Source organism: Carassius auratus, chromosome 49 (assembly GCF_003368295.1).
Source record: "Carassius auratus strain Wakin chromosome 49, ASM336829v1, whole genome shotgun sequence".
Lineage (NCBI taxonomy): Eukaryota > Metazoa > Chordata > Actinopteri > Cypriniformes > Cyprinidae > Carassius > Carassius auratus.
This window is the reverse complement of record NC_039291.1, coordinates 3,166,685-3,181,635: the sequence shown is the minus strand read 5'-3', so window position 1 is coordinate 3,181,635 and position 14,951 is coordinate 3,166,685. Positions and strand designations below refer to the sequence as shown.

Here is a 14,951-nt window from a genome sequence, read left to right as displayed (position 1 = left end):
GCACTCTTAACTCCATTTTCTTTTCGTTTTTGTGTCTACATCAAACTGCCGACGTTTCCCTTTCTTTTCACGCAGGTCTCTGCTCAGAACACCCTGTGTAAGATACAGCGCTGACACAAAGAGAAACCAGAGGAGAAATGACATGTCACTGGTGAGCGGGATTGAGGTATTAAAGCAGCAAGCTGTACCTGCTAAAAAAACAGCAAGAGACCCGGGGTGTCGTAATGGCACCATTTACATTACCCCTAACCTGCACAACCAGAATGGAGCTGAATTAACCTGTCATTGCAATGTCAACCCCTACTGTTTTTTCGTTCCTTCTTTTTTTCCCCCCATTTTGAAGTTGTACCAATGAACCAAAGGCAAAGGAGAGAGAGGAAACGAGGGACGCATCACTCTGACAGGACCTCTAATTGGACAGCGTGTCGGAGCTCTTCAGGGGCAGGCCATCCGGAAACGGGCAGATAATGACAAGACGGCGGCTGCCTTTCACTTTGGCGAAGGTTAACACACATACACACGTTTGAATGACGGCTACAGCAGAGCCGTCAGTGGTGAGAAAGAGAGAGAGGTGACCATCTTTCCGTCTGCTGTGTTGTGAGAAAATCGCCCCGTTTCTCACATCCCCCTTTTCTCACATCCCCCCTTTGTTGTCTATTCCGTTAGCTGGTAACCCTTGTTCTGCCAAACATCTCGCGAAAGCTACATACATTGTTTCCCAGAAGGAAACACCCCATAAGGCTAACTCTAAGCTTCCAATTTTTTTTTTTTATTCTGTGGGATAAAATTATTTTGCGGTAATTGACATGTCATAATAGACAATCACTTTTGCATTTAGCCTCAATGGCCACTGCAACTTCTGGTCTAGTGCAGTGAATGGAGATTCAGAGAAAATCTTATCTTGGGTGTGTTACACAACAGAACAAGCATACTTTATATGATTTATCTTCACACTAAAGGGGGTCGCACACCGGACGAGAAGCACATTGCCGCATCACGCCACATCTTTAAAATTCGAACACATTATTCTCTATGAGTGTACACACACCGGCGGCGCCATTCGGCGTCTGTCCGTGGCGCCCAGCTACGACTCAGAACGCTGTTCAAATTGCTGCCGCGCCACAGAGCGCCATCTGCATAGTTTTATATTAAAAAAAAAACCATCATATTAGTTTCAAATCGTTGTTCATACATTACACCAAGATACCACTGCTGCAAAATACTACTTATATTAGTTGTACAGCTTAATTAAAATGTAAACATATATAATTAAATATATAATAAACGTAGTACTTTTAAAATTTTATTTTTCTCTTGAGACATTTTTACATAAGCAAAATATTAAAGTATTGGCCTGTAACATTTGCCTGTCAATTAAGCTTTTATCAATTAAAATCATATATTTAAAATAATAATAATAGATGAAGCTAAAACTCACCCATCTTGCTGCGAAATTGAATGTGCGAGTATGTGGTCGGGCGATACCTCGAGTTGTTCTACATGTGGCGCGACGTGACGCGACGCTTCTCGTCCGGTGTGCGACCGCCTTACAGCCCATCCCAATTCTACCCTTTACCCCTTCACCTTCCCCTTCTTCATTTCGTTTGTCTCAATCCTCTTTTGGCCGGAGGGGATAGGGGTAGGGGGAGGGCCAGATAACCCTTCAAACGAAGATTTTTGAGGACCTAACTTTAAATGAAAGGGTATGATAAATTTCCCCGCATATGGCAATATGGCTGCCATAGCAAGCAGAGAGACCCATAAAAGTAAGTCATTTTTATATGTTACATTCAATTTGTGTTCGTATGTACAGTTATTATCTCAGAAGAAAGGTTTGCAAAAAATCGCTATGATAACAGTTCACTAATGTTATTGACTGTTCCACAACATATTTTATTGATACTCACTGTTTTTACAACATAAATACTAGTCCAGTGGCAGGTAACTTATCTTTTACCACACATCTGAGTTTGTGTAAACCGTGAATTTTCTTTAACATGGCGGCGGTGTATGATGACATGTAACAGTGTAGTAGTGGTGTCCCATTTCTTGGGGGAATATTTTCAGCCCTACCCCTTCACACTCTGTTTCAAGGGACAATGAGAAGGGGTAGGCGTAGGGGTATCAATTAGAAATGGGATTGGGCCTAAAGGTATTCTATAAGCTCCTGGAACTCATTACAAGAATGTTATGGTTTATTAATATGGCTCTGTGGAGTAATTGATCAATCGCTGCATCCAGCAGTATTTTATCCCCCAATAACAACTGGTAAAAGCTGATAACACAGGCTCAGCCGGATAACTGAAGTCAGCACTGTGTGCTTACTGGGAATGGTTTTCTTCATGGAAGCTTTGCGTCTGGTGAGCTAATAAAATATTAAAACTCAAATCAATATTTTGTGTACAATTATTTAATTATGTCATCCAAGTATTGCAGTTTTAAACAGGATTTTTCAATGTCCTGCAAGATCCTGTCCCCTTTGGACACCAAAGCAATTCCATCAATTCTGATCCGGATTAGAAATGCTTGAAACTAATTTTTTGGTGTATTTGTTCTTAGCTTAGCCTACTAGCTTTGCATAGCAAAAAAAATAATGTTGACTAGCTAGAACAAGGAGGTACATTATGGTTCTATGTTTTAATCAAGTGTGGAGGATGAGTATAGGATCTTTCATGTAGTTTAATGTCAACATTAATTGAATCGTACAAGTGATTTTTCTTCTATATCAGTTAAGCGCAAGTCCCTTCCCTCAGCCATTGGTCAACTCGATCACAAAGTCAACCTGACTAAAAATCCAGACTTTTGGAAGGGATTTAATTGCAACAAACTAACCCTATCTATGGGGATGTGCTTCAAATGTGAGGGGACTCAGGTTAAGGATAGGGGTACATATTCGACATTGTGACTGGCATGACCAATGAAGTCAACAGAATCGGCTGTGAGGTAAGTTTGTGTTTGCGCTTTACTGGTTTGGGGGGAAATAAACACTAACGCAAAATTCTTCCATGCCTCATCTTTACCTCAGTAGCAACATTTTGCGAGAGTTCGACAGAACAAGGTTCTCCACTAGTGGAAGTTTTTTGGCAGTGGGATGTTGTTGACTCTGGGGTGAGTAAGGGCTTCTGTGGCGACTGGTTGCAGGGTGAAGGTGGTTTTGGTGATGAGGACAAGCTTCAGTACTCATACAGTCAAAGTGAAGTTTTCCTGCTCGGGAGGTTTTCTGACCCATGTCCCTAATCCTGCTTCCTGTAGACCCTTCAACCACTGCAGCTTCACAGTCTGGTAGGTGCCGGCCGCCTGCTTCGCTTCACAGTACAGCGGCATACCACTCGCCCCACGGACCACCAGCTATAGAGAGAGGAAACAAAAAGAAGAATGAAGGAGAGAGGGATGGGACAGACACAAGAAATGGTGAGTGCGCAAAGCAAAACGAATGAGCCGGCACAAACGTGGCGTTTGAGCAGCTGTGTAATCTCTCCATTTAAATTTCACAAGCAATTGAACATTCTCCGTGCTTTTGTGCATTTCTTTGTCGCACACTCACACACGTGGAAAAGACAGTGTGAGCAAAAAGAGGGAGCGGTGAACAGAGGGGCTCGGAGAAAAGAAAAGTTTCTTTGGAGATTAGCGTGTGTGCTCTTGCGTCCCTTACTGTGAGCGCTGAGCGTTTGCCATGGGAGGCCGCTCAAGTGCTTTTCAAGATGATTACCATTTACACAGTCATTAGACTTTAACTGCCAGCATTTGGTACAGCAGCCGGCATCTTTCCCATAGATTTACATGATGAGGACCTAATTCTGCCCTATACTTTTTTTTTTTTCATCTCATAGCAAATGGGATCTGTCTGTTGTGGCTAATAAAAACGGAATTATTCATCCTCAACTAGTTTTTTTATATTGACCTGAGAAATTGCCACTGGAACTGGGCTCGTTAATGAAAGGTCCTTGATTTCAGCTCTGCAAGGATCCATTGATTGTGACCTTGACCGAGATCCCTAACCTTAATTGAACTCAGTTGCAGTGACCTCGGCCAGAGATCGCGGCCGCTTCTTGGGATCTCTGCACCCTTGCTAATCTGCGGCCCAACCTTTCTCCCGTTTTATGGCATTGCTGGTGGGTAGACAGACTACTATGGTGACCAGGCAGTAACTACTAATGAAAGATCAAAAGCACAGTGACTTCAGAGTAATTGTTGCACTTCAAGTGTGAATGGGACTTAACATCACCATGAAACGAATATTGTGACCAAGCCACTGTCGATTTTTTTTAACGGTAAAACCTTGGTCGCTGTCGTGAAATACTCAACGGTTTCCCTTTGATAAGGGAAGTGTTTAAGGGATTATATGCAACTCCCTTAAGTCATTCCCTTAGGTAAGGGGAACCCTAAGGCTCATACTTAAGGTGGTTTATGCAACTGTGCCTAGGAACTCAATTTGAATATGAATCTACTTTGTGACTATTAATAAGTATATTTAGCCTACTGTTTTTTACAAATAGCATGAATTTGGACATACTACTATTTTAGTGTCCTATTTTTTATCTGCTATATAGTATGGAAGCATTCCATTTCAGATGCAGCATGTTTTTCTGTTCAAAGGTGAGCTCACCTTGCGATAGAGTCTGATCCAACGTTCAAAAAGCGCATGTTTGCAAAGTCTAGATGGAGCCCCGGAGTCCCTCCTCTTCCCAGTAGACGCGTTGAGCATCTCCAGTTGGATGTCACCTGTCGTCCAATTGACACTGTAGCACACAGACTTCCCCTGCTGCCTGCAGTCACTGTTGCTCAGGCCTGTGTATGCAAGAAAAGAGAGGGAGACTTAGGGAAAGACAGCAAGACGGTAAGAACGAGCACTCAAGGGAGGTTCTATTTAGCATGTGATTGCTGAAGTGTTTCATTAGTAGGTGAGCATGTCTCTGTGTCGTCGGTTCTATCTTTGACGTAAACATTGGTTCCAGGAACAAAGGATCTCTCGGGCTCCTCAATCATTGCCTGCATCGCTACACCAATTAGCATGGCATGCTTGCTTTTTTGTTAAAGTGGAGAGTATCATAGCATGCCCATGTACTGTACTGCTGACTTACATTGAAACAAATCGGTATAACTAACTTTCTTCTGTGGAATGTGTAATATATCTCTTTTTGTTTTCCACAGTAGAAAGAAAGTCAGACACATTTGATAAATGATAGCATTTACATTTTTGGTTGAACGATTCCTTTAATCCTCCTGCAATCTCAGATTCTCTATTCAAGGCCTCTAAACAGGTGGAATAAATCGTCTGCTTTAATAATGTCCATATCCTTTTATGTCGTAATGCAGCTTTTTTCTGAAAACCTCGCTCACTTTTTCACAGTGTCATTTCATACTCTGCATTCAGTTTATCCCTGTATGTCTGTAATAGAGCGTTTAATTTTTATTTTACCTCAAGCAGGCTTCATCATTTACTGTCAGTCACAATGTCATCGTCTATCCATCATCCAGAGCATTTTACACAGGATGCTGCTAAATGTGATCACTGTGTTTGACATACGGCTACTCTTAAGTGCCACTTGGTATCTTATGATAAGTGTTGGGCTAAAGTATGTGACCTACATTTAAAAGACATCCTCAGTCTCAGTTTTTCTAACAAAAGAGTAGGTTAGAGTGAATCATGATAGAGTTTTGGTTAGTTCTTGTTTGGTGCTAGAGAAGCAGGTGAACCAGCAAAACTGAGCGGGTGACTAGCATTATACTAGTAAAGCTCGTCAACGAAGAAAGTCTTACTGCTTAAGATAGTTCTGTAACTTGGTTAAGCTAATTAAAGGTGTGCTAAGTAAGTTTTGTTCATCAGTAATGTTTTGCTAGCTTCTTTTTCTGAGTAGCTCTGAACTATATACTGACACCTACTGGCCTGGATGTATGAAGTTTGTTTACTAACTACTGTCTCAAAGCAGTTTGTCTTTTGTTTTGTTCCTTTTCTTTCTTGTATATATACGGTACATTCCGAGACTCAGTCTGAAAGGATTTTCATGCATTGTTGGTGCTGGCCTTTGCATAGCTTGTACCAGTCTTTATTTTTCACTCATTCTCATTGTGTTTGGACCAGTAGATTGCAAACTCCATCATGTAAAATAAAACTTTTTTCGTGAAGACAGATGTGTCCAGAGTTTTCATCTCCGTGTATAAAATTGGATATTTCTTAACATATAAGCACCTTCATACTCGCACATTTATTAAATAGGCTTATGGCATGCTGTCGTTTAGATCTAACATTTGCATGATAAAATGCAACCTGCATTTAGTAAAACACAATTTAATGATGCCCCCTGTGCATAAGTGAAACTAAATGACTCAATAATATACAAATAATGAGTCAGAGGAAAAGTTTGAAGGAAATACCAGTCATTTTTATTTTCCTTCAAGCTGTCTTCATTTACTGGTTCTAATGATGTTGTCTATACATCATGCAGAGTTCCAAAACACTAAATGTGATGCTGTATTTAAGATAAAATAAGCATGTAAGCATTTAGTGCAGGTCTGACCACTGAGGGGAGTCCTGACTGAAGGGTTCATTGGCTTCCCTTATGATAAGAGATCTCGGTCGCTTCTTGGGAACTCTGCACCCTTTATGACGATGATGATGCCTAAAATAACCAGCCCATTTCCCCCAACAAGAGAATCCAGACAAAGGAAGAGAAGCTTGTCAATGGCAGCAATAGGGTGTTTGACGAGATTGTTTGGAGGATGGGTAGATCCAATAGAGCAGTCCATCTGCCACACTGAGGCTCAGGAGAGCAGTTTAACAAAGTGATAGAGCGAGACAGAGTGTCCTCCATGCGCATAAGGTCACTTCTGGCAAGGTCTGAGGTTAAACAGTGCATTCAAGCCATACATTTTATTCATATGTTTGGTATCAAACCCACAATCTGGTTTGCTAGTGTAACTGGTCCTACTTGTATCCACTCAGAGCGGGATTTGAACCAGAGTCAACCCGACATTGGAAACAGATGTGCTAACAAGTCGCTAGGTTTGGAAGTGAGGTTTACAAGTACACCTCTTTTTATTCTCACAGCCTCTTTAGCCTCCCTTGCTGGTTGATGATGGTTTCAATCCCACTCGGAGAGGTATGAGTGATACCAGTTACGATGGACCCTGCTGTACAGGGATCCACAGGTCAGCAGGGACCTTCAAATTTTGTCATGACACCTGACCAAACAAAGCATTGCTTTTAAATATACTACCGTTCAAATTCCACATTTAGGAAATAAATAAAGGAAAGGTTTAAAGAAAATACCGCTAAGAAAAGGCTGGTTACGGTAGTAGCAGGTGGGCAGAGGTCCGACTCTCTCTAGCCTGTGGTTCATCATCCTGGAGAAGTGACCCGTGTGTCTCAGGCTGCCCACCGTCAGGCTGTACAGATACACTGGCTCCACAAAATGACTGAGTAGCGCCCCCTGCAGGCCGAGCACATTCCACCTGTAGAGAGTGCAGAGGGGTTAGGAAAGGTGTAGTCTTGTCCCAGACTTATGGATATGGCTTGAAGTGTAGTTGCCAATATTCTGTCCATGAACAGACAATTTAAGGTTCGGTCACCTTAGCAAAATTTCATAGGCAAAGAAAGGTCCACTGTCTATTTTCAGTTGTGTGGCGATGTGTTTAAGCGCAGCTTTGTGTGTTAATCTCACAGATTTCTGTTGGACAGCATGATGAAATCTACAGTATCTTTCACCCTTACGCTAAATTCCTAGATTCCTATGAAAATGACTTAATTTTTCCTGCAAACATTTGCAAACCGTGCGCAAATAAAAATATTTGTAAATGTGACCCAACCTCTGAACAGGAAGACTCCTTTTGATCCACAGCCACATATGGCTACATAAATTTGTGATTTATAGCGACTACATCTTCAAAAGTGCTGTTTGTATTGACACGATTCCTCGCAACCAATGGGGACCCTGTAATTACGTTAAGACAGCCAATCAGATTGAAGCTTGTGATTTCAGTCAAATTTTTTTTTTTTCAGATGGCCTATGAATGGTCCAGGGACAATATGTTTTAAAAGTTAAGATGGACAAACAGATAGATATTGCATTTGATCTCAGGCTAAATTCTAAATGTAAAATTTCCCCAGACAGAATAAATGTTTTGTTTTTGACCTTAGACCATAAGCTAACGTATTTACGAAAGCGCATCATTTACAAACAATGTATCTGCTAATGTTTACATCATTGTTCTTTTGCTTAATTAATGTCTCTTTATCATGCTGGTAATGATTGCAGGTACCTCTCTCTTCTCTCTCTCTCTCTCTGTACATCCCTGTTCGTGACTAATAAGCCATTATAGTTTTTGCTTTCCCAAGCAGTCAATTAACAGACTGCTCTTCAAGAGCTGCCACCCAGTGTCTCAAATATGGATCCATTTACCTGAGCTACAATCTGCTTGTGGAATCTCCTGCTTATCCAGACAAAATTAGTTTTTATTCTCTCTCTTCCTCTCTCAGATTCTACCAAAACAGAAGCGATTTGGCCTTGCAATATTAATTTACCCAAGAGGCAACACTGTGAATTAGAAACATCTTTTAATTCTCTTCCAAGAACCGCCATCTGGCTGCTGTAGAAACGTAACGGGGCAACCCCCCCCGCCCCCTTTCCCAGCCCCCCCTCCAGTGCTGTAAAACGGGCAGGCTATTAAAATAATGTGTTCATCTACATAAAACTCAAATAGAATATGACGGATCATATTCACAGGCTTGGCATTTATGCCTTCAATTATAGCACTCATCAACTTAATTAAACATCCACTCCACTCAATCAGCTCGGCATCCCTTACTGTCGAACAATAACAACACCTATCTATCATAACTCAGCAGAAATAGGAAGCTCCCTGTATCAGGTCCAGGCTCCGAAATAAACCGGGGGAATAATGCCACCTCAACTTAAAAACCATTATGATACGTAAATTATGACTAATACCTTGTCATCATTTTATGCAATATTTTATTGTATTGTTTAATATATATCATTATATTCTATTTTATCATTATATTCTATTTTCATTTTTCTGGTAAGGATCTTATTTGTTTATTCATTAAATTGGTAACATTTTACAATAAGTCAATTTCTTAACAATAATTAACTCCTTTAGTTAACACGAACTACAAACCAGATTCCAAAAAAGTTGGGACACTGTACAAATTGTGAATAAAAACAATGCAATGATGTGGAATTTTCAAATGTCCATATTTTATTCAGAATACAACATAGCTGACATATCAAATCTCAAAAAAGTTGGGACAAGGCCATGTTTACCACTGTGTGCATCTCCTCTTCTTTTTATAACAGTCTGCAAACGTCTGGGGACTGAGGAGACAAGTTACTCAAGTTTAGGAATAGTAATGCTGTGCCATTCTTGTCTAATACAGGCTTCTAGTTGCTCAGTGTCTTAGGTCTTCTTTGTCACATCTTCCTCTTTATGATGCACCAAATGTTTTCTGTGGGTGAAAGATCTGGACTGCAGGCTGGTCGTTTCAGTAGCCGGTAAAATGCAAGGTCTTCCCTGAAAGAGACTATGTCTGGATGGGAGCATATGTTGTTCTAGAACTTGGATATACCTTTCAGCATTGATGGTGCGTTTCCAGATGTGTAAGCTGCCCATGCCACACACACTCATGCAACCCCATACCATCAGAGATGCAGGCTTCTGAACTGAGCGCTGATAACAACTTGGGTTGTCCTTGTCCTCTTTAGTCTGGATGAAATGGTGTCAGTTTTCCAAAAAGATCTTTAAATTTTGATTCGTCTGACCACAGAACAGTTTTCCACTTTGCCACAGTTCATTTTAAATGAGCCTTGGCCCAGAGAAACACATGCGCTTCTGGATCATGTCTAGATATAGCTTCTTTTGTTTTACCTATAGAGCTTTAGTCGGCAATGGCAAATGGCACGGTGGATTGTGTTCACAGACAATGTTTTCTGGAAGTATTTCTGAGCCCATGTAGTGATTTCCATAATTACACTATCATTCCTGTATGTGATGCAGTGCCGTCTAAAGGCCGAAGATCATGGGCATCCAGTATGGTTTTCCGTCCCTGGACCCTACGCACAGAGATTGTTCCAGATTCTCTGAATCTTTGGATGATATTATGCTGTAGATGATGATAACTTCAAACTCTTTGCAACTGTTCTCTGAGAACTCCTTTCTGACATTGCCCCACTATTTTTTGCTGCAGCATTGGGGGAATTGGTGATCCTCTGCCCATCTTGACTTCTGAGAGACACTGAGAGGCTCTTTTTATACCCAATCATGTTGCCAAATTGGTCCTCCAGCTGTTCACTTAACTTTTCCGACTTCTTATTGCTACCGATCCCAACTTTTTTGGAATGTGCAGCTCTCATGATGAGCTCCAAAATGAGCCAATATTTGGCATGACATTTCAACATTTGATATTTTATCTATATTCTATAGTGAATAAAATATAAGTTTATAAGATTTGTAAATTATTCCATTCCTTTTTTACTCACAGTTTGTACAGTGTCCCAACTTTTTTGGAATCGTGTTTGTAAGAATGAAAAACATTTTTAAAGCATTTATTTAATCAGCATTTACTTAAATCAGCAATACATTATTAAAATCAAAAGCTATATCTGTTAATATTATCATGAACTTAATGAATGGTTGTATTTTTATGAATTAATGATAATAAAGATTAATAAATACTGTAACAAAGAAATTGCACACTGCACATTAATGCAGTAATTAATGATTACTGCTGGGACATTATTGTAAAGTGTTACTAGTTTATTTTATATTCTCAATATTTATAATATTTAGGGTATTACTTACTAAATGTAGTACGTTATTGATTCCAAATGACATGCCAAAAATTTTAGTTAGTAACAATCCATTACATTACACATTTAGTAATATAACTACCTTTTTATTCCTTTTGACCTAACTCATTTATCACATTGATTTAAATACGATAATCTTCTTCCATATTGATATAAAAATGCAAAAAATATTTGCAGAAAATATATTCCATTCATTGTTATCAACAGCATGAAGTGCATTAAACTTTACATTACGTCAAGGTTTCTCAAACCGGGGTTTGTAAATGAACTGCAGTGAGTTTAACGAAAAGCTAATAATTAATAAAATCATAAAAATGGAAAATGAAAAAGAATCGTTTTAAAATAACAATTTTAAAATGAAATCTTATAAAAGATACTTTTTTTTTTTTTTGGTAAGCATTTTATTTTGTTTGTCTGCATGTCATGTGAACATTAACCAACCTCAGAGAACTGTGCAAGTGTGATACTTAATTAGTATATTAGATTATAGTCGTTCAGATGAAAAGAAATATGTAGTGTATGTAAATAATAAATAATGTGAATTTGTGCATTTTAATGTGTTTAGAAGACAAAAGCCTTCAGAAGACATAGTAATACATTGCTATATATATACTGAGTGATAATTCAAATAAAAATGTATGTTCATCAGTAGTTGATGCAATGTTGAAACACTTCTGAAACGAACCTGACACAATGATTGTAAACCTAGTGCAGACATCTCACGAATGACTGCTCTTAAAACTGGAAGACTTCATGAAAATTAGTAGTAGGCTATTTTAGAAAGGAACATTTGAAAGATGAAACAGTGGAATGCGGGAGAATCAATATATTATGAATAATGTATTGCTATTGTGTGAATAACGGAGGAGGATGGTGGACGATGTGATCCGAGCTGTGAGATGACATGTTGTTGTGTCTCGCAGGTTTCAAAAGGGACAAGTGATTAAAAGAAAGAAAAGGAGGATTAAGAGTCTCCAACGATAACTTGCAGTGCTACATTTGCTACAAGTGCAAGCATTTCAGTGTCCATATATTCATTGCTGTTCACCTTACTCCCAAAAATAAGTTGACACAATATTTACAGTATGTTACACAGCATTTTAAATCATGGCTGGTGAGGGCGTTTTTGAATGAAGTAATTCAGACGACGTGTAATATTTAGTTACTACCCATCTGTGTGTGTGTGTCTGTGTATAAAAATAAATATATATATTTATTTGCTGGAAGCAAAATACTGATTTTATATATATATATATATATATATATATATATATATATATATATAAACATAATAATGTAAAAGTAACATAAAAGATGAATGCAAAATACAGATTCAAGAAAATGATTTTTTTGCAATGTAATTGCAGTGAGGTCCCATTATCACAGAATAGGTTTCCTGTGGCAGCGGAGGAGCGCGGGAGGGTGAGACGGAGGATAATGATGTGAGGTCAGGGGAGATGATGAAGGGATGAAAAACAAGAGTGTGACTAAGGATGAAAAACAGGGCGAGCTGGTTGAGGGCAGTGCAGATGAATGGAGTTGGTCTATGAGGGACTGTAAGGACTCTAAACCTCTTTTCCAGCCTGCTCTTGATGGTGACCTTGATCAACAGCCCTTCTGAGTTGTGGGCTCAACAAAAGAGCAGGATAACTCAATGGGATATAAAATGGAAAAGGAGTGGAACACTCTGGATGCTCTATTTGGTCTTTTTCTGTGTTTTTTTGTTATTTTTTTAAGTAATTATTTTAACCCTGCACGATGACCCAGCGAGATAGAATCAGACCCATGTGGTCCTGGCCGATGCAGTCTGACTGGTCAAATGAATGGCTCAGGGGAGAGCGCTTCACCTCAGTGTGACTCTGTGTCGCTGTGTCCAGCCTAACATACACACATCACATGCAGGGCTGGGTGATTTCATGCTTGAAAAGATACTGGTAGGAATTGAAACATGAGTTTTCTGTCTGTTATAAATGTGTAAAATGCTCCTGGTTGGTAGGGGAAAGCAAATAAAGAGCAGCTTGCTAAAAAAAAAAAAAAGAAAAGCCATTTAGTTATTGAACTTAGTATCTGATAAGCCACACCTTCTTAGATACTGTTGCTATGCTCCGAGAGGCATTCATACTATTGTGAAGCAGACAAAAACATGCAGACTACACTGCAAAAAAGGAAGAAGAAATGAAATACTGCATATAAAAATATATTTGTTTAAATGTTACATTTATAAAAAAAAAAAAAAAAAAAAAAACCCTGCAATGTAACAATTAACTATTAAAACCCTGAACAACTAATACTGCATGATACAGTTATAACATGGTAGTTTTTGTTGTATTGCCTTTAATTTAGGCTTAATAAATAAATCAATATATAACACAGTATTGCAATAATGAGAATCTAATGAAAATTACTAGGGAGAATATTAGTAATGACTAAATAAATGTAAAAAAAAAAATTGAATTTAAGGGAATAGTGTACTTATTGTCATGAAAATTACACAATTTTAATCATTTTAGTCTAAATGACATTTTGAGAATATAAACTCCATATTAACCTTAAAACCATCGTAGACTTAATTTCTGTTTACATGTCTGTAACAGTGTCAGAAACATTCACTATCACACTTCTCAGGTTTGAAAACTCACATAAACAAACAGAGCCAGCTGATGTGGTAATTAAATCAAGAATATGGCAGCCAGCTCAGATACAGCTACAGTGTGTGTGTGTGTGTGTGTGTGTGTGTGTTTGTGTGCATGCGTGCGTGTGTGTGTGCGTGCGTGTGTGTGTGTGTGTGCGTGTGTGATTCACACGTTCATCCAGGGTGTGGACTGAGTGTGACAGAAGTGAGAAAGTGACATGATGTCTGAAACTGAATTAAATCACACTCTCAAGACCAAATGCCTCGGCCTTAAGATCATGTAGAATAAGACTTCATTAAAATATGACTAAACGTCTCAGGAGAGAAACAGAAATAATGAATGATGAAACTACTCCCTTAATAATATTCCCTACTAATTGTACAGTTCTCACAGTTTTCTGTATATATATATATATATACATACATACACAGGTATGCATTTTAAAAAAGTTAACTAATTCATACACATTAGATCCATGAATGTGAATTTAGAAATAATATCAATTTTGATTTCAAGTTAACTTAAAAACATCCCTGCTACTAAAAACACAAACAAATCTGCAGTCCTAGATATATAACGCATGCAGAGTGCCCATGAGAACACAGATTACCACGGTGCTGTGTCCCGTACAGAAGGTCATTATTTTAGGATTATCAATCAAAGCACAGGCGTCGTCATAAGATAATAATGATGATCATCCCAGTCCCGAACACCAGTGGTTTGGACATCGCCCTTCTTCAAGGCAAATGTCATGCCAACCTTTATAATGGCGTATAAAAGTCACCCTATTTAAACGATGCTATCTCGTCCTCTTAAAAACTAATCCTGTAATAAAGGTAAAACTTAAGTCAGTAAACCGTCCAGCACTTCACAAATCACTCTTCAGGGATAGTCAGTCCTCTTTCTTGAGCTTGAGAAAAAAAACACAAAAGAACCGTGGTTTTGATACTGACCTGGAAATCTTGTCTGTGCATGACATGGTGATGAGACGTTCTCCTTGAAGGACTCCGTCCCACGTCTGGACGGGACCGGTGGTCTTCACGGGCAGCGTACCCTCCCCTGATTCAATCTTTGTCCGAAGATGGCTGTGAAACTTCTTTACCAAGTGTCTGTTGCTGTGCACTGACGGAAATCCGAAAAATAAAAAAAAGTGTTTACATGATGCTCAATCTATTCATTTATGAAATGTATTATTTTATCACATTTTTTTAAATGAATAGTTGCATTTAAATTAAAAATTAAATAATAAATACAAATTTAATAAATTACATTTAAATGAATAGTTCACCCCGATTTTTATGCATTTATTTATTTGTTCTGGAGAAAGCAATATTAATGTATAGTAGGACTCATCTGACTAATATGCAGCTTTTGGCTTCACACGACATTAACTGATGGACTGGAGTGCTGTGGATAACTTTTGTGATGTTTTTATCAGTTGTTTGGACTCTCATTCTGACGGCACCCATTCACTGCAAAGCATCCACTGATG

At 38.8% G+C, this 14,951-nt stretch overlaps 1 protein-coding gene across 1 annotated transcript in view; it reads right to left on the bottom strand.

The window, feature by feature from the left end:
• Positions 1 to 1,540: 1,540 nt before the first annotated feature.
• The window catches only part of LOC113065896 (double-stranded RNA-specific editase B2-like), a 28,944-nt gene continuing 15,533 nt past the window's right edge, over positions 1,541 to 14,951 (bottom strand). Inside the window, exons 5-8 of the mRNA XM_026237447.1 lie at positions 14,413 to 14,581; positions 7,271 to 7,452; positions 4,607 to 4,788; positions 1,541 to 3,348 (exon numbers count right to left, since the gene is read on the bottom strand). Of these exons, the coding sequence (XP_026093232.1) occupies positions 3,181 to 3,348; positions 4,607 to 4,788; positions 7,271 to 7,452; positions 14,413 to 14,581 (701 nt within the window). The 3' untranslated portion in view covers positions 1,541 to 3,180. The remainder of the gene's footprint in view (positions 3,349 to 4,606; positions 4,789 to 7,270; positions 7,453 to 14,412; positions 14,582 to 14,951) is intronic.